The sequence below is a fragment of the Ursus maritimus genome, unplaced genomic scaffold (assembly GCF_017311325.1).
Source record: "Ursus maritimus isolate PB19 unplaced genomic scaffold, ASM1731132v1 scaffold_6, whole genome shotgun sequence".
NCBI lineage: Eukaryota > Metazoa > Chordata > Mammalia > Carnivora > Ursidae > Ursus > Ursus maritimus.
In genome coordinates, this window is record NW_024426774.1 from 52,213,440 (window position 1) to 52,235,013 (window position 21,574).

The 21,574-nt window shown below is 36.3% G+C and overlaps 1 protein-coding gene across 1 annotated transcript in view; it reads left to right on the plus strand.

Moving 5' to 3' along the window:
• The window catches only part of PPP3R1 (protein phosphatase 3 regulatory subunit B, alpha), a 69,157-nt gene that overhangs the window by 37,015 nt on the left and 10,568 nt on the right, over positions 1-21,574 (plus strand). Inside the window, exons 3-5 of the mRNA XM_040623396.1 lie at positions 16,648-16,824; positions 18,596-18,655; positions 19,531-19,715. Coding sequence (XP_040479330.1) covers positions 16,648-16,824; positions 18,596-18,655; positions 19,531-19,715 — 422 coding nt within the window. The remainder of the gene's footprint in view (positions 1-16,647; positions 16,825-18,595; positions 18,656-19,530; positions 19,716-21,574) is intronic.

Below are 21,574 nucleotides of genomic sequence, written 5' to 3' on the forward strand. Positions count from 1 at the left end.
GACAGTAGGAGCATAAGTGCGGTGCCTGGCGCAGAGCAAATGCTGAATAAATGGCTGCTGACTGAAAAAGCTATCAGGGGCTCATAGCTGGAGTAATAGACAACTCCTTGGATAATTTTAAAGGCTTTACCTTTGGTAAAACTCAGTAGTTACCAGTCACTCCGTTCATTTTCATAAATAATCACAACAAATACTTACATGGCATTTAACATGTGCCAGGCACCATTCTAAGCACTTCACATACATTAATCTTTTTAATCCGTACAATAGCCTCATGAAAGAGGTTTACTTTCCCTGTTGTATAGATGAGAAAACAGGACGTGGAGGGACCTTCAGTAACATAGGCTTAAGGCCACACAGCAGCAGGTAAAGCAACAAAACCATGAGTTGATCTCAAGTAGTCATGCTTGAGAGTCATGTTTTTAATTGCCTTCCTTACGTAGGTTTTACAAGGTTCATGTTACATTTATGTTTATAGAAGGATTTTAGGTAAAACTGGGCTTGTCCAATACATAGATAGGTATTCTTTTCCCATCCTACTCTTCCTCCTCCTCCTCATTTTTGTCTCTCAATTCCATGTTCACTTCTTATTGTGTTAAAGTATTCTAGGCCATTGTGACTTTGTTGTCTGTTGGCTAACCTGGCTGGACTAGGAAATGTATATATACTCTGTTGGGGTGATTTGCTCAAAGTTGAGAATTTAGTTATAAGTTGGCATGATAACTTGGAAAAGAGGCTAGTGCAAGATACTACTTTAGGTAGTTTAAGCAGAGGACTAAATGGGGGAATAGTTGGAAGTTTGAGTGAAAGCTCAGATTCAGCTAATTTTTACTGTTGATAAAACCAGTATAATTCTGAATGTTTCTGATAAAATTGGTAAACTTAGGTCTGGCTTATTTTGTAGACTGAATGTAGATGAAAGACAGATCTTTTTTTTTTTTTTAATTAACTAATTAATTTAATTTTTTTTCCCTAAGTTTTATTTATTTATTTATTTTTTAAAAGATTTTATTTATTTATTTGACACAGAGAGACAGCCAGCGAGAGAGGGATCACAAGCAGGGGGAGTGGGAGAGGAAGAAGCAGGCTCCTAGCGGAGGAGCCTGATGTGGGACTTGATCCCAGAATGCTGGGATCACGCCCTGAGCCGAAGGCAGATGCTTAATGACTGTGCTACCCAGGTGCCCCTATTTATTTTAGAGGTAGAGAGCATGAGCAGGGGAGAGGGGCAAAGGGAGAGGGAGAGAGAATCCCAAACAGACTCTGCATGGAGCGAAGTCTGATGTGGGGCTCTATCCCACAACCCCAAGATTATGACCTGAGCCAAAATCAAGAGTCAGATGCCCAACCGACTGAGCCACCCAGGCACCCCAAGAAATCTTTATTTCTCAATTTTGCTTCACTAGAAGGTGACTTAAGAAGAGCTTGGCAGACCCTGAAGGCATGTCGTTTTGCATAAAGAACTATCTGTAGAAACCCTGAAGACCTAATTAGCCTTTAGGACAGTGCTCTCATTGTGAGTAAACAGTCTCGTATTCAGGCAATTTGTTTCTGGTTTGAGTATTTACAGGTGACTTGAAAGTGTAGAGACTTTACTTTGTGCTGTTAATTTCTGCTCTCAATCAGACGCAGGGAAGTTTACGTATTCATATTCTTTAGATCTAGGGTTTTTTTTGTTATGAAAACAAACTTCCAGAGAAGAAGTTAATCTAAGGTGAATTTAATTTCCTCTTTTATTTCTTCATTCCTCTTTTCCCTTTCTTATATGGACTAGCTTAATTCCATTCAGGATTCATTTATTTTGAAGATTTTATTTATTTTAGAGAGAGCGTACCCATGAGTGGGGGGAGGGACAGAGGAGGGAGAGACAACCTCAAGCAGACTGCCTGCTAAGCACAGAGCCTGACGCAGGGTTCAATCTCATGACCCTGAGATCATGACCTGAGCTGAAATCAAAAGTTGGGTGCCTAACTGACTGAGTCACCCAGGCGCCTCCCCCCCATTCGATTTTTAAATATTGTGTTCTAAAGAGTGATTTCTGGTTGACTCCCAAACCTTTATTCATCATCTCAGAAATCTTCAGAGGAAACCTTTTTAATATCAATAAAAATGTAGTTTGAATGTGTACAGGTCAAAATGTTTCAAAACATTTTATTCCTGTAGGGGTGCCTGGGTGGCTCAGTCGGATAAGCGTCTGCCTTTGGCTCAGCTCATGATCCCAGGGTCCTGGAATTGAGGCCTGCGTCGTGCCGGGTGGTCTGCTTCTCCCCCTTCTGCTCAAGCTTGCGCTCCCCCTCTCTCACACACATACTCTGTCTCTCAAATAAAATCTTTTTTTTTTTTTTAAAAAAAAAAACATTTTATTTCTACAATACTATTTAGCATTAAAAAAACTTTTGTCATTAACTTTGAAATTGACTTTTACATTTGTTACTTTGATTAAAATATTCGTAAATATATCACATAGTTCATGTTTCTTAATCTACCAGCCATGATTTACCATTTACTTAGTAATTTAGTGATCCTGAACTCTATTTTACCTAGTCCACTGAGAATTACTTATATTCTGCTTTCTTTGAGTAAAACTTTAGAGCTGAATAATGGAGAGAAGGATGAAAAGTTTTCTAAAGTATAGTGTATGGCTTGAACAACTGGGTTTTGAGTTGTTACCTTGTTTTGTGTTACAGATAACTTTTTTAAAAAATTGTGGATTGTCCTCTAGGTTCTAAATTTTTTTTGGGGGGGGCAGGTAGTCTGAAGAAAAAGTGAGGTGCTAGACTATCCAGTTTTGGTATGGTAGCACTTACAAATTTGAGGTTTTAACAGTGAGGTACGTGACATGTAGTAATGTGATGGTCTACCAGAATCTGAATAATTTTGTAGCTGGTATGCAGAAATCAGTTACTTTAGCTGGTGAAAAAGCCTAGCCAACCAGGTAGGAAAAGTATGATGAATTCTTGGATCTCCTTCAGAATGTTAGAGCAAAGGGTAAGGAAAAATGTACAAAAAAAGAGATTTGGGGCACAAATACAGCAAGTAATATCTGCCTAGAGTAAATTTCAAGAAATGTAATAGATAAAATAGAAGCAAAGCTAATCAGTGAAATAGTAGATAATTTTCCTCACCTGTAAAATCAAATCTTCTGATTGAAAGAGCATTCTGATAATCAAGAAGTTTAGATGAAAAAAGATCAACATTTAGTTTCAACTTCTTTTGTAATTTTAAAATTGCAAGAGTAGAAAGAAAGTCCTAAAAGCTGCTAGACAGGGAAAAAAATTGCCTAAAAAGAATAGACTCTGTTGGCATTGGATTTCTTAGCTCCAGCAGTAGATATTAGAAAGCTGTGGAGCAATTTATTCAAAGTTCTGAATTCCTAAACCCAGAATTTGATACCAGTTTAAATGATTATTCACGTATGAGATCAAATTAAAGACATTTTCAGAAATTTAAGGACTTGGGAAATTTACCGTTCTTAAGTTCTTGAATATGTACCCAGAAAAATGAAATAGAAGTTAAAGAAGATGAAGTGAGATCCAAGAAACCAAATCTCTAAGACACCAGTGAAAAGGTGTCTTAGAGAAGAGGCTAACAGCTATGGCAGTGGCCTAGAAAACAATTGGTACAAATTAGGGCAAGAAGCTAGAATTATCTGTGAAGAATGTCTTCAAGAAGAAGGAAAAGCCATTATATATAAGTTGTGTGCTAGCACCTACCTTCCTCTCCTTCCTTCCCTTCCTCCCTTCCAGAATTTCTTAACGTAAAAGGCAAGTCAATAAGAAAAAAACAAACAAACCCTGCATATGTAGTGTCACATTATTGATAAACCAGATTGAACTCTGGAATAGCCACAAGTAAGTCTTGAATAATTGGTGTTGAAAGTAAAAGAAGGCTCTTAAATATGCGTTCTTTTGTGAAAATACCGTATCTTGGGGGTGAGTTTGGGATGGGGAGTGGTATAGAACTAAAGAAAAGTGCAGCTAAGTGTTTAAATGCAACAGAACATAGCAACAGATAAAAATAAGAGGAAAACCTGGAGAATATGATGTGTAATGGGTTGGGGTTGGATTTGACTTACAAAACAATGGAAATCTTTAAGAGCTGTATCTTTTGAATAAGATATGTTACTGACCTACACCGTGTACACTTAGGTTTAAAAAAAAAAGTGTGGCTTTTAAGCCATTGTTATTAATAACAGTGAGGAAACTCGTGTTTTTATGATCTTATAAATATTATGTCTTATAAATATATGCTTTTTCAGTAGCTTATTGCCTATTTTGATTAGAACCACAATGTAGATAAACCCAAAGGAGAAAAACAACATCAATACAAACACCGTCAGTAGAAAAACCAGTAATGTATAAGTTGGGGAACGCCTCAGAATTAGGTGTTTGATTTTTCTGTGTCTGGAGTGAGAACATTCTTATTATTCCCTTCTCTCCACACTTAGCCCAAAAATGCAGTTTGAGGAACAGCAGTGTCCAATATCTCTTAGCCTAAGCTTTTATACTAACTGTTCACATGGAACTAACACAGGAAGAGAAATTAGATCAGAAAGCATTTCAAGAAGTCCTGTCATTCAGCTTTGCCATCAAGCTTTATAGCATTAAGCAACTTACTTAACTCACTGGGCCTGTTTCCTCATCTTAATTTTCTCATCTCCAAGGTTTCTTTGAACAGTTTACATTACATGGCTTTTCTACGACAAATTTTCTTCTGATGCTCAGTTAGCTCTGAAAACAATTTTAAGAAAGAATTTTAAGATTACTGCAACTGTGCAGCTTATTTTGACATTTTTGGACAACATCCAAAAATGAATGAGTTCCGGTGTGATGGATCATTTTTGGCCATGCCTTTTATATAAGGTAGGAAGAAGTCAGTGGAACATACAGCATTCACATTTTGAAGGAACATTCTAGAAGAAAGAAAACACAATTACCAATATCAGTAATAAAAGAACTGAAATCATTACAGATCCCATATGTAAAAGATAACAAGGGAATATTACGAAGAATTTTATGCCAGTAAATTCTACACCTTAAAATAAATGGAAAAATTTCTTCAAAAACAAAAGAACTGACACAAAAGCAGTAGAAAATCTTAATAGAATCTTATTTGTTAATGAAACTGAATTCTTATTTAAAAATCTTTCCACAAAGAGACCAAGCCACATGGCTTTACTGGTAAATTATAGCAAACATTTAATGGAAAAAAAAATCAAAATCTAGATTACTTCGGAAAATAGAAGCTAGCATTACACCATTAGCAGTATCAAAGACATTATAGAGACAACTATAGACCAACATTCACCATGAATGTAATGCAAAAATCTTTAAGTGTTTGTAAATTAAATCCAGCAATATGTAAAAAGGACAACAAAACATGACCAAATGGAATTTATCCTCAGAGTATGATTTTTAAATAAAAAACAATATAATTTACTGTGCAGACAGAATAAGAGGAAAAAACCATGATTTTATCAATAGAGGTAGCAAAATCTTTGACAGAGTTCAGTGGTAAATACTTTTAGCAAATTAGGAAGAGAAAGGAACTTCCTAGCTTTGATAAAGCATCTATAAAACTCTCATCATACTTAATGATGAAAGACTGAACATCATACTTAATGATGAAAGACTGAATGCTTCCCACCTAAGATTGGGAAAAAGGCATAGTTTTTCACTCTGACCAAATGTAGTCAAAATTGTAGTAGAGGTCCTGGTCAATACATTAAGTCCAGAAAAAGAAATAAAATACATTCAGATTAGGAAGGAAGGAGTAAAAAATAGTCTTTATTTTCAGATGATATCATTGTGTGTATAGCAAATCCTGAGTTACTAGAAATAAGTGAATTTGGCAATATTGTAGGATACAAGGACAGTATGCAAAAATCAGTGGAAGTTTAATCACAATAATTAAAATGAAATTGACAGAAATACCATTTATAAAGAATAAAAAACATGAACTATTCATGTAAAAATTTAGCCTAATATATGTAAGATTTGTATGCGTAACTATAAAACATTACTAAGAGAAACTTAAAAAGACCTCAGTAAATAGAGATAACCACATTCATAGATTGGAAGACTTGATACTGTTAGGGCATCATTTCTACTCAGACTGATTTATAGATTCAAGTCAGTCGTTAGCAGATTCTCAGCAGGCTTTTTGTAAAAATTACCAAACTAATTGTCAGTTCCATATGGAAATGTACAAGTCTTAGAACAATTTTGAAAAAGAGCAAAGTATGAGGACAGTGCTCCCTGTTTTAAAGATTTACTATAAAACGTATTGGCATAAGATAGACAAATCAAGGTAACAGAGTAGAGGGTATAGATCCATATAAATACATACATACAAACATATACACACACACACATATGTACCTTCACTGGTAAATATGTAATTTGGTTTCTAATTTTTATTTAATTGAAATATAGTTGGCATTGTGTCAGTATAACATGTAAATTTAAGGTGTACAACATGTTGATTTGTATAGCTGATTTTTTTGAAAGATTTGTGTATTTATTTGAGAGAGCACAAGTGGGAGGGGTAGAGGGGAGAGAGTCTCAAGCTGACTCCGTGCTGAGCGTGGAACCTGACCCAAGGCTTTATCTCCGAACCCTGAGATCATGACCTGAGCCAAAATCTAGAGTTGGACACTCAACTGACTGAGCCGTCCAGGCACCCTTGTAGAGTTGATTTTTCACAAATGTGTCAAAGATACCATTGTAAGGGATACTTTTCAACAAAATATAACTATATTTTTATATGGAATAAAAATTTGCCTCTACCCTTATACCATATACAAAAAATTACATGGGTCATAGATTTAAACGTAAAAGCTAAAACTATGGAACTTCTAGAAGAAAACATAGGAGAAAATCTTCACAACCAGGATAGACAAAGATTTTTAGTACACATAAAACATGAATCATAAAAGAAAAATGGATTTTGTCAAAATTGAATATTTTTGCTGTGTACGATTTTATTTATTGAGCACAAGCAGGGGTGAGGGGCAGCGGGAGAGGGAGAGAGAGAGAATCCTAAAGCAGACTCTGCGCTGAGTGTGGAGCCCGACGCAGGGCCCGGTCCCGTGACCCCAGGATCATGATCTGAGCTGAAATCAAGAGTCAGATGCTCAACCAACTGAGCCACCCAGGCGCCCCACATTTTTGGTCTTTAAAAGACACCTCTGAAAAGGCAGCTTACAGACTGGGAGAAACTACTTGAAATACCTGCACCTGACAGAGGACTTGGATCAGTCAGTATAGAGACAGAATTTCACAACTCTTTGAGACAACCCAGTTTTTAAAAGGGTAAAAGATTTGAACAGTCACTTCACAAACGAAGATAGATGAATTTGACAGTAATCACATGAAAAAGATGCTCAGGATCACTAGTCCTCAGAGACGTGCAGATTCAAACTGCACGCTGCTGCCACCCGCTAGGATGGCCGCACTTACAAAGACTGACAGTGCCGCATGTTGACAAGGACGTGGAGCTCCTGTAGTTCTCCCGCACTGGTGATGAGAGTGTAAAATGGGACACCACTCTGGAAAACTTTTTGACTGTTTCTGAAAATTGAACATATGCTTACCCCGTGTGACATAGCAAGTCCGGGAAAACATTTGTTTGCAAAAAGAATTTGTGAATGTTCTTGGCAGCTTTATTCCTAATAGTCCCAAACAGGAAACAATAGGTATGTCTAGTAACTGATGAATGCATTAAAAAAAGTGTATATCCATACAGTGGACTGTACTATTCTGCAATAAAAAGGAACAAACTATTGACATACAAGACAACTTGAATTAATGTAAAAAAACTAGATGAGAAAAAGTAGATATAAGAGTACATCTTTTATGATCCCATTTATATGAAATTCTAGACGTAATTAGTTAATAGAAAGCAAAACAGTGGTTACCTGCAATTGGTGGTGGGGGACATGATTGATTGCTGAAGGGCTCAGGGGAGCATTTTGGGATGATGGAAATATGCTTTTATCTTGATTGTAGTGATGTTTACTTACAGAGTTGTTTACATTTGTCAAAATCTATAGAACTATGTTTTTAATAATATATTTTTGGAACATTGGTTATTTCTCAAAGTTGGCTTAAAATTTCTTATTAGTATTTTACAACTTGGTAATTCTTGGTGCTGATGTCTAGCTTTTTGCATATTTGACAATTCATTTTCTTAAAAAGATTTTTATTCATTTGAGAGAGAGTGAGTGAGAGCGTGAGCAGGGGAGAGGGTCAGAGGGAGAGGGAGAGGGAGAAGCAGACTCCCCGCTGAGCAGGGTGCCCAACGTGGGACTTGATTCCAGGACTCTGGGATCGTGACCTGAGCCGAAGGCAGATGCTTACTTAACCAACTGAGCCACCACGCGTCCCCTACTTTGTTTTAAAATTATATAAAAATTACAATCTAGAAACACCAAAAGTACACATTGCGTCTTGCATTAGAAAATTGTGATATGCCCCTAAAATCTAGACCTTTTAAATGGATGAAAGTTTTTCGTTGTAAGAAAAGACAGCACAAATTTGTGTGACTGTGTGTTGTTCATATTTCATAAAATACTTTTTCATTTCTCTTGTGATATTGGTAGGTTTTTTTTTTCCCCAAGATTTTATTAATTTGACAGAGGGAGACACAGGGAGAGAGGGAACACAAGCAGGGGGAGTGGGAGAGGGAGAAGCAGGCTTCCCGCTGAGCAGGGAGCCCGATGGGGGGCTTGATCCCAGGACCCTGGGATCATGAGCCGAGCCGAAAGCAGATGCTTAACGACTGAGCCACCTAGGCGCCCCATTGGTAGGGTTATTTGTTGTCAAACAGTTCCTTGCAGAATATAAATGTTAAACTGTCTATACACAAGGTCATTACAGAATTTGGGGGTTTTTTGGGAACTGCTTATGGAGGTTTTATCTGTGACTATCTCTGCTGCGCCCTCTGGTGGTTTTTGCATCTTATTTGGGGTAACATGAAAGTACATTACTCATTACCTTTGTAGGAGATATATTTTACAGAAGACTTTAAAACTTTAAAATCAAACTTTTATGTTGAGAAACTTCCCAGTGCCTTGTATTGATAACACTGTAATGCTTTATTCTTGTGATAGTCTTTATAAGAGTCATTCAGTACATGTTTCTTCATAAGAAATTTTGTCATGCCTGATGGCTCTTTCCAAAATATGTCTAAGACAGAAATTCTGAGATTCCTTATTACAGTAATCTTTCTTAATAGTTTTCATTCTATAATATAGTTCTAAATATCCTGCCATACAAAATACATAGGGGAATCTCTTCTTGGAAATATCATGTATAGTGTGGATGAGGCTGGAATATTTTATGGTGCCAGAAATTAAGGAGGTGCTCAAAGTGGGGATTGTTGATAGGTCACACAGAAGCCAACCTGAGATAGTAAGTACCTAAACAAAGCAGGAAAAATTTGATTAACAAGTAATGACATTATTGGATTTTAACCTATAGAGTAAAATAAATATCTGTGAATCCATGCTGTTATATGAAATAAATAGGGAGAAGGGACGGTTTTTAATTTTTTCTTAAATAGGAACATTTCAATGTAGGAAGAGGGGGAAAAAATACCGCAGTAATAAGGTCTTGCACACAGGATTCACCTATGGATGCTAAAATTAGGTCACAGTTTTAGGAGGAATAGGATTTTTGCATAGTCTCAAAGTTACTGCCCCCCCACCCCCTTTCCCTGATATTTTTTGATACCAAGGGAAAGGTAATTGATTTATAATGTTGAAATCTGACAGACACCACCTTGGTCAAGTGATCAATATTAACATCACTAGCAAAAACACACTGACGTTGTGAATCCTTTGATAACCGCGTGCTGATAAGGACACATCATTTCTATGGTATTCTTGCCCCAAATGTCCAAATTCATTCTAATCGTGAGAAAACACCAACATGAAAGCTCAAGCTCAGGGACATTTTACAAAATATTGGATTAAAAGTTTCAAGACAAGAGAAAAAATAATAGTTGTCATAAATTAGAGGAGACTAAGGAGAAATTATTTTTAAAAAGTTATGAAAAAGTCTCAAAAATAATAGAGTTCCCAGATATCTCTCATCTAGCTTCCTCTAATGTTAATGTTTTACTAAACCATAGTACAGTACCAAAATCAAGAAATCAGCATTGGTACAATACTGTTAAACTGCATATTTTAGTGAAAAAACTGGTGACATCTGAAAGTTTTCTTTTCCAGGATTCTAAACAGGATCCCACATGACATTTAGTTGTTTCTTCCAAAATATTACTACTGCTAAAAGGATTTGAAAAGACTTTTTGTTCTTAGATGATTAATAGATTAACAGTAAATTATTTATAAATTAGCTATTTGAAAGAGTTTCCTTAAGGAGGAATAGTCTTGTTTCTGTTGACTGCTACACAATTATTGGGAATTGCCTGAAGTTCATGGAAAGTTTATTTTTCTACCATTCTGCTTATTTCTTTTCATTCTGAGAAATCTCAGAATCACTTAGAAGAGCTTAGACTTCAAAGTTGTTTTTCTTTTAACCCTAACAGTGGAGTAGCAGCTTGGAGTGCATGTAGTAATAATATTAATGCTATAGCAGCTAGAGACACCTACATGCCTTCTATATAATACTATTTTGGAATCTCTTTTATTCCTTTTTTCTAAATGAGAAAAAAATATGAAGGGAGATGGTTGTTTCTTTATCTGAGAGAGTGATGAATGAATATGCAGCTTTCTCTTAGTAGTATATTAACTCTAGTACTAATATGTCCAGTTGACAGTATTTATTAAAATTTACTGTAGCTCTCTTCAATATATGTTGTTGGGAAAACTGGACAGCTACATGGGCAAGAATGAAATTAGACCACCTTCTTAAACCATACTTAAGAATAAATTCAAAATGGATTAAAGACCTAAATGTGAGACCTGAAACCATAAACATTCTAGAAGAGAATGCACAGGCAGTAATTTCTCTGACATGAGCTGTAGCAGCATTTTTCTAGATATATCTTCTGAGGCAAGGGAAACAAAAGCAAAAATACTCTTGGGACTTCATCAAAATAAAAAGCTTCCGCATACCAAAGGAAATAAAACTAAAAGGCAATCTACGGAATGGGAGAAGATGTTTGCAAGTGACATATCGGATAAAGGGTTAGTATCCAGAATACATGAAGAACTGATAGAACTCAACGCCCCCAAAACAAATAATTCAGTTAAAAATGGGCAGAAGACATGAACAGACATTTCTCCAAAGAAGACATACAAATGGACAATAGACACATGAAAGGATGCTCAACATCACTCATTGTCAGGGAAATGCAAATCAAAACTACAGTGAGATATCACCTCACATCTGTCAGAATGGCTAAAATAAAAAAACAACAACAACCAAGAAATAAGCCTTAATGAGGATGTGGAGAAAAAGGAGCCCTCTTGCACTATTGGGGGAATGGAAACTGGTACAGGCGCTGTGAGAGAACATGGAGGTTCCTCAGAAGGTTAGAGATAACCCTACAATCCAGTAATCGTACTACTGGGTATCTACCCCCAAAATACAAAAACACCAAAGGGATACGTGCACCCCTGTGTTTATAACAGCATTATTTGCAATAGCTAAATTATGGAAGGGAGACCAAGTGTCCATTAATAGATGATAAAGAGATGGTATATATATACAATGGAATACTGTTCCGATATAAAAAGAATGAAATTTCCATTTGCAGCAAAATGGATGGAGCCAGAGAGTATAATGCTAAAAGAAGTAAGTCGGAGAAAAACAAATACCATACAATTTCACTCGTGTGGAATTTAAGAAACGAGCAAAGGGAAAAAAAGACCCGAACCAAGAAACAGACACTTAACTCTAGAGAACTGATGGTTACCAGAGGGGAAGTGGGTACGGGACTGGGAGAAATAGGTGATGGGGATTAAGGAGGGCACTTGTGATGAGTACTGGGTGATGTATGGGATTGTTGAATCACTGTATTGTACATCTGAAACTAATAAACACTTTATGTTAACTGTACTGGAATTGAAAACTAAAAGAAAAACCAAAATAAAACACATATCAATGCAAAAAATAAAATTACCTGTAGCTCTTAGAGCAAATTCTTAATTATTTTGTGTGTTAATAAGATCCCTGAAATCACTTGTTAAAATGAGTAACCGTCTCGATTTCACCTTTATCCCTGAGTATAGTCAGGGTGCATTAATGTGGGTAAGGTCTCAGCAGTTTAATTTGGTGTTTTCTGTGTTAGCAATCCATCAGTTCCATATTAACAACATTGTATTTCATAAACTCTGATGGAAAGATGCAACTTTTTAGTATCCTGCTTAAATTTTAGAGAGTGATGTATATGACTTCCTAAGATTCTTTATTTTAGTACTCTGTATAATATAGGTTGAATAGGTGGGCATTTTCAACTATTAAAAGTGATAGTCCTTCCAAAGGTATCCTTACAAAAAGTAGAAAAATAACGTGTTTTAACTCGGCAAAACATATGAAAACGAGTATCTCTGAGTCACAAGGTGAGTCAAGAGGGTGAGGTTTGTTTTTTTTTCCCCTTGTCCATCTGTTTTAAGGGAGTATGATCCCAAGGGGTAGAAAAAATCTTTAATGAAAGTTGGTACTCCAAATTGGAATTTGTTCTTTAATATTTAACTTGTACTAAGTGCAGATCTGAAACATATAATGGTACCACGACAGTGGGTTTAATCTATTTCAGAGATCTGTGCCTAATTTGTAGGCGATTGGTAAGTGCCCATATTTCAAGAATGGAGATGCTGTTTCATATTTAGCGTAAGGTTAATCCTGCAGCACATCTGGTCTGCAGGGCTGGCAAGTGGAAGTGCTGAATAACTGCTTCTCTGGTGACAGTAAAGACCAAATAGATCACTTTGTTCCATACCTAAAATAACTATTTTTATCATTTGTTTTTGAAGACTAGCTTTCTTCGATCTTGGCTTTAAAAAATATTTATGGCATTGCCTACTAGGCTAACCATTTACAAATACTGTAATTATTTAGGTACAGAGTCCTCCAGTTCAGCTAGTCTCAACTAGATAGTAAGTACTAAGTAAGTAGCCTGTGTCTTACCATTTTGAGGCAAGCAGGAAGGAAGGGACAGGAGGAAATAAATGGGTGGTTGGAGAATAGATAATGCCTTCTTTCAAATTAAACTGGTTTCTAAAAGAATCTCAGGGTGAGTTTTGGCTGCAAGGAATGTGTGAGAATGGTGGTGAATAGAAGATTAGACAGAGCTCATTCCCTCCAGGTCTTACATCAGGGACTGTGTAAAAAGCCAGTTCTGTTGAAGTGTGATCACTGGCACATTGCTTTGCCTTTGAGGAAAGTTGTAACTTCTCATCCAGAATAGGTATCAACTGTTTTATAGTATTTCATAAGATATTTAAAGCAAAAGACAGAAAATGGTTTTAAATGTTGCTTTAAGGGCTTTGCCAGAGAATGAATTAATGATACTTAGTAACCACAGGACATACAGCTAGTATCCCCCCCCCCCTTTTTTAATCAGAGAAAAATTGATAGGGGTCTCCTCAGTGGAGAGTTCAGGGCAGGACATTCCAATAGAGGGTATATAAGGAAATGGAGGCATGAATTTCGTTCTTTCTGAACAACTGTGCCGAGAGCATTGTAGCAAAGGTAAAGATAATGCGGGAAGAGGGGGGAAATTTAAATTGAGGCTAAATATTGTCAAGGGCTCTAGATTTTTTTATCCTGATTGTATTAGGAAGCCACTACAGATCTGTAAGCACAAGAGCTAGCAATTTAGCTGAATGTGCCTTTTAGAAAGATCACTGATGGCAGTGTAAAGATTTATTTGATGGCTTATGATTTATCTTTATTATTCCTAAAATTTCTTATTCGTTTGTCAAGACTGGAATGCTGTCTTCTGGATTAGTGGGGTTTTCCAGGTAATTGAAACAATAATCCTTCACCTCAGTTTCAGTTTCATACTGTGACTCGGTAACCTGATATTTACGTCCCAGCCTTAGTAAACGGAATCTGAGGGTCTGTAAGTAGTATGGTGCTATATTTCTGCCTTTACTCTTTGCAGTTAATGATACACTCTAGAGCTGTTGCTAAATGAGAGGCTGCTGGTGGACACTTGTCTTTCCTTTTGCAGATGTTCAACGTCCTCATCACCTTTTCTGGTTTGTGGTTATAAACTAAGGCAAAACTAAAGATTACTAGAAAAAAGTAGCTAACTCATCCTTGGTATGTAGAGAGAGGAGAGTAGCTTTCAGCAAAATCTGTGAACTTGGAGAAACTGTTCTGAAAGATTTGCTTACTGGTATCTGATTAGATAAGTAGTTTTGCTCTAAATTCTGATGGCATTTTTTGATCAGTAAGTTTTAAATCTTAAACTCTTAGAATACTCATTTAAAACACTTATTGAGCACCTTTTATGTACAGTGTACAGAAGAACAATGAAAAGTCGTGGTCTCTGGTCTGAGGTGGCACGTAGCCATGTAAATAAATAAATGAAAAGCATTTGAGGGACTTCATAAGGTTTTTTCTCCAAGATTAAGGATGTCCAGTTTCATCACAGAACATTAGAAAATAAGGTTTATTTGAACAGTTTGCTTTTATCATCTGTTCATTAAAGAAGGAATACTCTTTAATAGAGGCTCTTTGCAGTTGACGTTTTTATGAAGTGTGTATTTTGCTGTTGGAAGCAGTGTTTAGATGAATCATTAAGAAAGGCATTTCTGTTATATTAAAATGTATTTTTGCACACCTCAAATGTTGTAAAAATCACATGTCTGGGAAAAGTATGGATTGGATAGACCACTCATTATGCAGCTTTGTAACAGAGTACTTAGAAATACTATTATGATCTTGAAATTTAGCACAAATAACCTCTGGCATTTGTATTAATAAGCACCATAGCAATTGATTTATTAGCCTCAAACTAGGACTCGTGCTTCCTATTTTGGATTTTCCTCAAGGTCCTTGAGGACAATCATCTTCAGCAGAAACTAATTTTATAAAAATTAAATAATGAGGCAGGGTATAGTCACCTTTGTTAATTGTGTTTTGAGGTTTGGTGGTGGGGAGAGGCGGAGTGGAAAGATGAGGAAGTATCTTTGCACCTCGTTCATTTGTTACTGGTACTTTTCACCACGTTACAATGTTGGAAAGCCTTGAAGTTCTTGAAGCCACTAAACTTTCTCTTGTGCTCTCTAAAGTAAGGCATTTGTTATTTTCACCTTTTTTCTTAAGATTTTATTTTATCAAGACTTGCTCTTTGAGAAAACTTGGTCCTTTTCCCTTCCTTCATAACATTCTAGGAAAAGTCCCTACACACCAGTGACATTTTTTTTAAAATTTTTTAAAAAAGATTTTATTTATTTATTTGACAGAGAGAGAGGCAGCCAGCGAGAGAAGGAACACAAGCAGGGGGAGTGGGAGAGGAAGAAGCAGGCTCCCAACGGAGGAGCCTGATGTGGGACTCGATCCCAGGACTCTGGGATCACACCCTGGGCCAAAGGCAGATGCCTAACGACTGAGCGACCCAGGCGCCCCACCAGTGACATTTCTGTGCTGTACTGAGTGACACGACTCCCTTTGCCAATTGCATATGAACTACTTCGTATCAGAGCAGCATGTGGTAGTTGTACAGTCTGTACTTCAGTCATTCAGATAATTCTAATTTTTATTCCATTTTAAGATAATATTTTTATATTTAAAAAATCTGTTCTTTAACTTTTAAGTTCTTATAATGAGGATGCCATATAGTTGAATTTTCAAAAACAGTTTGCAGTCTCCGTCTCTTAATACTGTGGGCTATAATACATGTATACTCTTGGGCTGCGTAACATTTGACTTGTTGATTTTTTTAAAATTTTTTTTTAGGAAGCTATGTTTTTTAATATACTTGTATTCTGCTCAGTGATTAAAATTATTTGTATGAATTAGTCTGATTTCTTAAAGAAATGAAAACAGTAACGTAATTTAGAAGAAAATTATCTTTTTCAAGAATATATATGCTGCTAGGAGACCTGATACTGAATTTTTATAGAGTAATTACAGACTAATGCAAACATTTCTTAAGTTGTTTTTCTTTAAAGCATTGAAAAGTGAATTTTGCTAGCTGTGGTTTTTTTGGTTAAAAAAAGTAAAGGCCTGTGTTTTATTTGCTCACACTTGCTAAGAATATCTCTGGAAGAGTATTCAAGAAATTGCCTCCGAGGAGGGGAATTGGATGTCTACAAGATGGAACAGGAGGAAGGCCTTGAATTTTGAATCCTGTTCAAACCATGAACTATTAGAAATAAATTAAACTTTAAAAAGATAGGGAAAAGATAATTTTGGTACAGAACAGAGATGGATTTAGCCTGCCTCGTAGGAATCACCTGACTTCCATGATCAGCTTAGCGTTGCAATCCTATAATATCTTGGTGCAGTATACAGTCGGTTGTATGTTATGGCAGGGGCAGGCAAACAAAAAGGTAACCAAATAAAAATATTATGACTTTCTCTCTCATAAGGAATTAAGCAATAGTGTATGAAACTCCTTTAATTAAACTAGAAATTAAACTATTGATTAACTGCTGGATTTTTTCCCCTATAATTTTTATAAAATCATTTGTAAATCTTGCTGTCTTTTTTGGTTTGCTTTTAGTTGATGCTGATGAAATTAAAAGGCTAGGAAAGAGATTTAAGAAGCTCGACTTGGACAATTCGGGATCTTTGAGTGTGGAAGAGTTCATGTCTCTGCCTGAGTTACAACAGAATCCTTTAGTACAGCGAGTAATAGATATATTTGACACAGATGGGAATGGAGAAGTAGACTTTAAAGGTAAGAAAGTAGTTTAACAAGTTATGTAATCTATGACTAATCTTACACTTTTGTGTATGAAAAATGTCTGATAAATTTAGTTTTTTAAAAATGTGTTTATTGGTGATTGTATAATTGTTAAATTCTCAAAATCTGTGGTATATGAACCTTAATGAACTAGGGTCTTTTATTGTTTCATAAATGATGAAATTGTCCTTTAAGGTAAGCTTTAAAAAAATTTAGGCTTTCCTTTGTTTTTAGAAAAATCAGTCTTACCTCTAGGGAAACAATATTAGAGCTGCATTTTTATTTATTATTTTATTTTATCTTATTTTATTTATTTAACAAGACAGTGAGAGAACACAAGCAGGGGGAGTGGCAGAGGGAGAGGGAGAAGCAGGCTCCCCACTGAGCAGGGAGCCCAACATGGGGCTCGATCCCAGGACTCTTGGATCATGACCTGAGCCAAACGCAGATGTTTAACTGACTGTAGGTGCCCCAGAACTGCATTTTTAGAAACCCTTTTTAAAGAATGAGATTTAATCACTAACCAATATAAATTAAAGTGTAGTAGTAAGGATGTGAGCATTATACAAAGGGTTATTTTAGTTAATCTAGATTTTTTTTTTAAAGATTTTATTTATTTATTTGACAGAGATAGAGACAGCCAGCGAGAGAGGGAACACAAGCAGGGGGAGTGGGAGAGGAAGAAGCAGGCTCCTAGTGGAGGAGCCCGATGTGGGGCTCGATCCCATAACGCCGGGATCATGCCCTGAGCCGAAGGCAGACGCTTAACCGCTGTGCCACCCAGGTGCCCCTAGTTAATCTAGATTCTTATGTAAAACAATAGTGCTTTTGCCATGGTACAAAATTTTATATTTGATTCTGTGATTTGTCATCAACAGATTTTGTGTTCCAGGGACTGAATTTTAAGCGAAGGGGGATCTAAAGCTGATTTTATGAGTGTTTAGCAGGCAGTGTAGAAAAACGATCATTTTCATAAGGCTTTATATTAAATGGGTCTGAATTTTGGAACCAGAAATTCAAAATTATTTTTTTTCTGGCAAAACATTGTATAATCAGGGAGCTTGGCTGGCTCAGTTGGAAGAGCATGAGACTAATGGTCTAGGTGTCGTGAGTTTGATTTCCATGTTGGAAGTAGAGATTACTTAAAATAAATTTGAAAAAATTAAAAAGCCCAAAACAATATATAATCTTTTTATAATACTTTCTTTTTTTAAGATTTTGTTTTTAAGTAATCTCCACTCCCAATGTGGGTGCTCAGACTTACAACCTTGAGACCAACGTTGCATGTGCTACCTACTGAGCCAGCCAGGTGCCCCATGATCTTTTTATTTTTTAAAGATTTTATTTATTTGCTTGAGAGAGAGCGAGAGACAGCACAGAGGGACAGGGAGAAGCCGACTCCCCACTGAGCAGAGAGCCTGACATGGGGCTTGATTTTTTTTTTTTTTTAAAGCCCCCCTTTTATAGTTACATTCTGAAGAATATGTCGCTTAGTGGTAAGCTCAGAGTTCCTTATAATATTGTTCAAATTGATTTAACCTTAGAGAACTTCCAAGTTCAGATTAAAAATATACATATAGAACCTTGTTTGTTGAAGCTTCAAATTTGGTATTTCCAGTTTAAAACTGCTTTAGTAATATTTTCTTTTGCAGCAAGGAAACATCCTTTTGTGGATATGAGAGTTTGTGTGTGTGTGGGGATATGTATTTTTCTACATAAAAAAATAGAAACTTCTGATTTGTAAATACTTTCTGTTCTTATTCAGAATTCATTGAGGGAGTCTCTCAGTTCAGTGTCAAAGGAGATAAGGAACAGAAGTTGAGGTGTAAGTATTTTTCTTCACTGAGTTCATTCTCCCTCTTATGTCCCTACTACCTTATACTGCATTATAATCTCCTTTTAACATATTCGAAAAGATGTCTTTTATTCTAGATTCTTAATATATGTAACAGCAATTTTATATTCTGGAGAAAATCCTTTTAGGAGATTACAACTAGTATTTTAAAAACAATGTGTCACTGTTGCTTGTTAATTGGATAAAAACAAAACAATTTCTTTCTACTGAAAACAGCTATGTAAACTATGTGTCTTGGATAAGATTTTTTGATGAAAGTGTGAAGAAATGTTCAAATGTGATTAGGTAAACTTAGTTTATACACTTATTTAGCCAGAGGTCCACTATTTTGGTTTATGTAGACAGCCTCTATGACAGTGAACATCTGATACCTTTTTAAGGTATTCAGCTCTTAACTGGAGACATTTTATTCAGTTAACAGTTCTCCGAGGCACAGGATATATGCAGATAGCCTTTGTAAGTGCTCTTAATATAAATGAGAATAATAGTGATAGCAATTGCTATCATTTATTGAGCTTTTGCCATGTTTCAGACACTATTCTAAGCAATTCACATGTATTACGTGTCATCATAAACTGCTCTAAAGAACCTGGGAGGGTGGAAACTGTTACTAGTCCCAATTTTATGTGTAGAACGCTATTTGGCCAAGCACTCTTGACTGCAAAGCCCACACTCTTACCCAGCTGTGTTTAACTGCTCCTAGATGCATGATCAAATGTGGGAAGGAGCCATCATCATGGTTCTAATTCTAGATATTTGATAGGTTGCTTTTTTCCTTCCTCATTTCAAGTATTTACTTGTGGTTGCCTTATAATTGTCATTGATTTTCCTTACTCTTTTTTTAGTTGCTTTCCGTATCTATGACATGGATAAAGATGGCTATATTTCCAATGGGGAACTCTTCCAGGTGCTGAAGATGATGGTGGGGAACAATCTGAAAGATACACAGTTACAGCAAATTGTAGACAAAACCATAATAAATGCAGATAAGGATGGAGATGGAAGAATATCCTTTGAAGAATTCTGTGCTGTAAGTACAAAAGAGCTGGTTCTTCCAACAGTTAGGTTTTAAAAGCATTTACAAAACTACTTACTAGAGAATTTCTTATACATTTTTTGCCCTAGAAATTTATATATTTGATTTTGTCTACTGGCCCCTATTCAAAGTTTTTAAATGTTCTTTGTGATTGTTAATAACTAACAGTTATTATTCTCAGGAATTCATATTCTCAGTGATCATCTGATAATACACTACAAGAATGGTACTAATAACTTTTACTTACTGTCGGTAGTCCCCCAAATTACAACCAGGGTGTATTCTTAAGGTTTATTTAAAAATAATTATGTTTGAAAACCTTGTGGAAGGTATGTGTTCTTGAGTTTCAGCCAGGGTTCCAGAAGGTTGGCTTCGTGAGGACAACAGAAATGGAGTCTGCATGCATCTTAGACTCATCAGTGAGGCAGTGTAAATGGTGATTCCACCCCTCCCCCTCTCCCAAGCTATTGATGGCTGGCTCTTTGTGTGGTAGGGTTAGGGCCCCACAGGTGCAGGGACTGCGGTTACAGGGAGCCCTAAGGAAACTAACTCGAGGTGGAAACTGGGGCCACAGTTTACCTTCCAGTTCACTGCCTTTCTTCAGTACATCCAGGGTTTTGTCACCACTCACTGTTTCCAAACAGCAACACAACCACTCATCTTCTTTCACTACTTTGCCCCTAAAGCAAAGATACTAGGCTTTTGATGTATTATAAGGAGTTTTAACTGCAAGCTAGAGACACTAGAGAATCCAGAAAGAGAGGCAAAGATAACAAAAATGTTTTGAAATTTTTCAGTTATGGCTAGATGCTTCTATAGGAAGATTTCCTTCCTCGCTTCCTTTTCATTTTTTATTTAGACCACACAGGGACAAACAAATGACTGTGATTGTGTGTCATGTAAGGACTAAAGTTGCTACTTTGGCATTTAAGTAGAATTTCATATTATCCTCTAAGTATCTCCCTTCATCTCAAGGGAATGCTGTCTGCATGTTGTTTCAAAAACTAGAGTGGTACTCTAGTTTAAAGAACAGACTGGGTCTTTTTGGAAGAGTTAAGCTTGAGTAGGAGGGGGAGGAGTCTAAGATGGTGGAGAAGTAGGAGACCTTAGTTTTGTCTGGTTGCAGGAATTCAGGTAGATAGCTATCAAATCATTCTGAACACCTGTGAACTCAGCCAAAGATGTAAGAAAAGAATTGCTGCAATTCTACAAGTAGAAAAGTGACCACTTTCTGCAAGAATGACAAGACGGAAAAACTCATCTCAAAAAAGAGAACAGGAGGCAGTACTGACTACCAGGGACCTAATCAGCATGGATATAAGTAAGATATTGGAACTAGAGTTCAGAATAGCGATTACAAAGATACTAGCTGGGCTTGAAAAAAGCATAGAAGACACTAGAGAATCCCTTTCTGAAATAAAAGAAGTAAACTGTAATCAAGTCAAAATAAAAAAGGCTATTAATTAGATGCCAGAAGAAATGGAGGCTCTAACTGCTAGGATAAATGAGGCAAAAGAGAATTAGTGATATAGAAGACCAAATGATGGAGAATAAAGAAGCTGAGATAAAGGGAGATCAACAACTACTGGATCATGAGGGGAGAATTCGAGAGCTAAGTGGTACCATAAAGTGAAAAAATATTAGAATATTTGGGATCACAGAAGAAGAGGAAAAAGAGAGGCTGGGGTGGGTGGGGGCAGAAGGTACAGTGGAGTAAATTATAGCCGAGAACTAATTTGGGGAAAGAAACAGGCATTCAAGTCCAGGAGGCACAGAGAACCCTCCTCAAAATAAGTAAAAATAGATCAACACCCTGACATCTAATAGTAAAACTTAAAAATCTCAGAGACAAA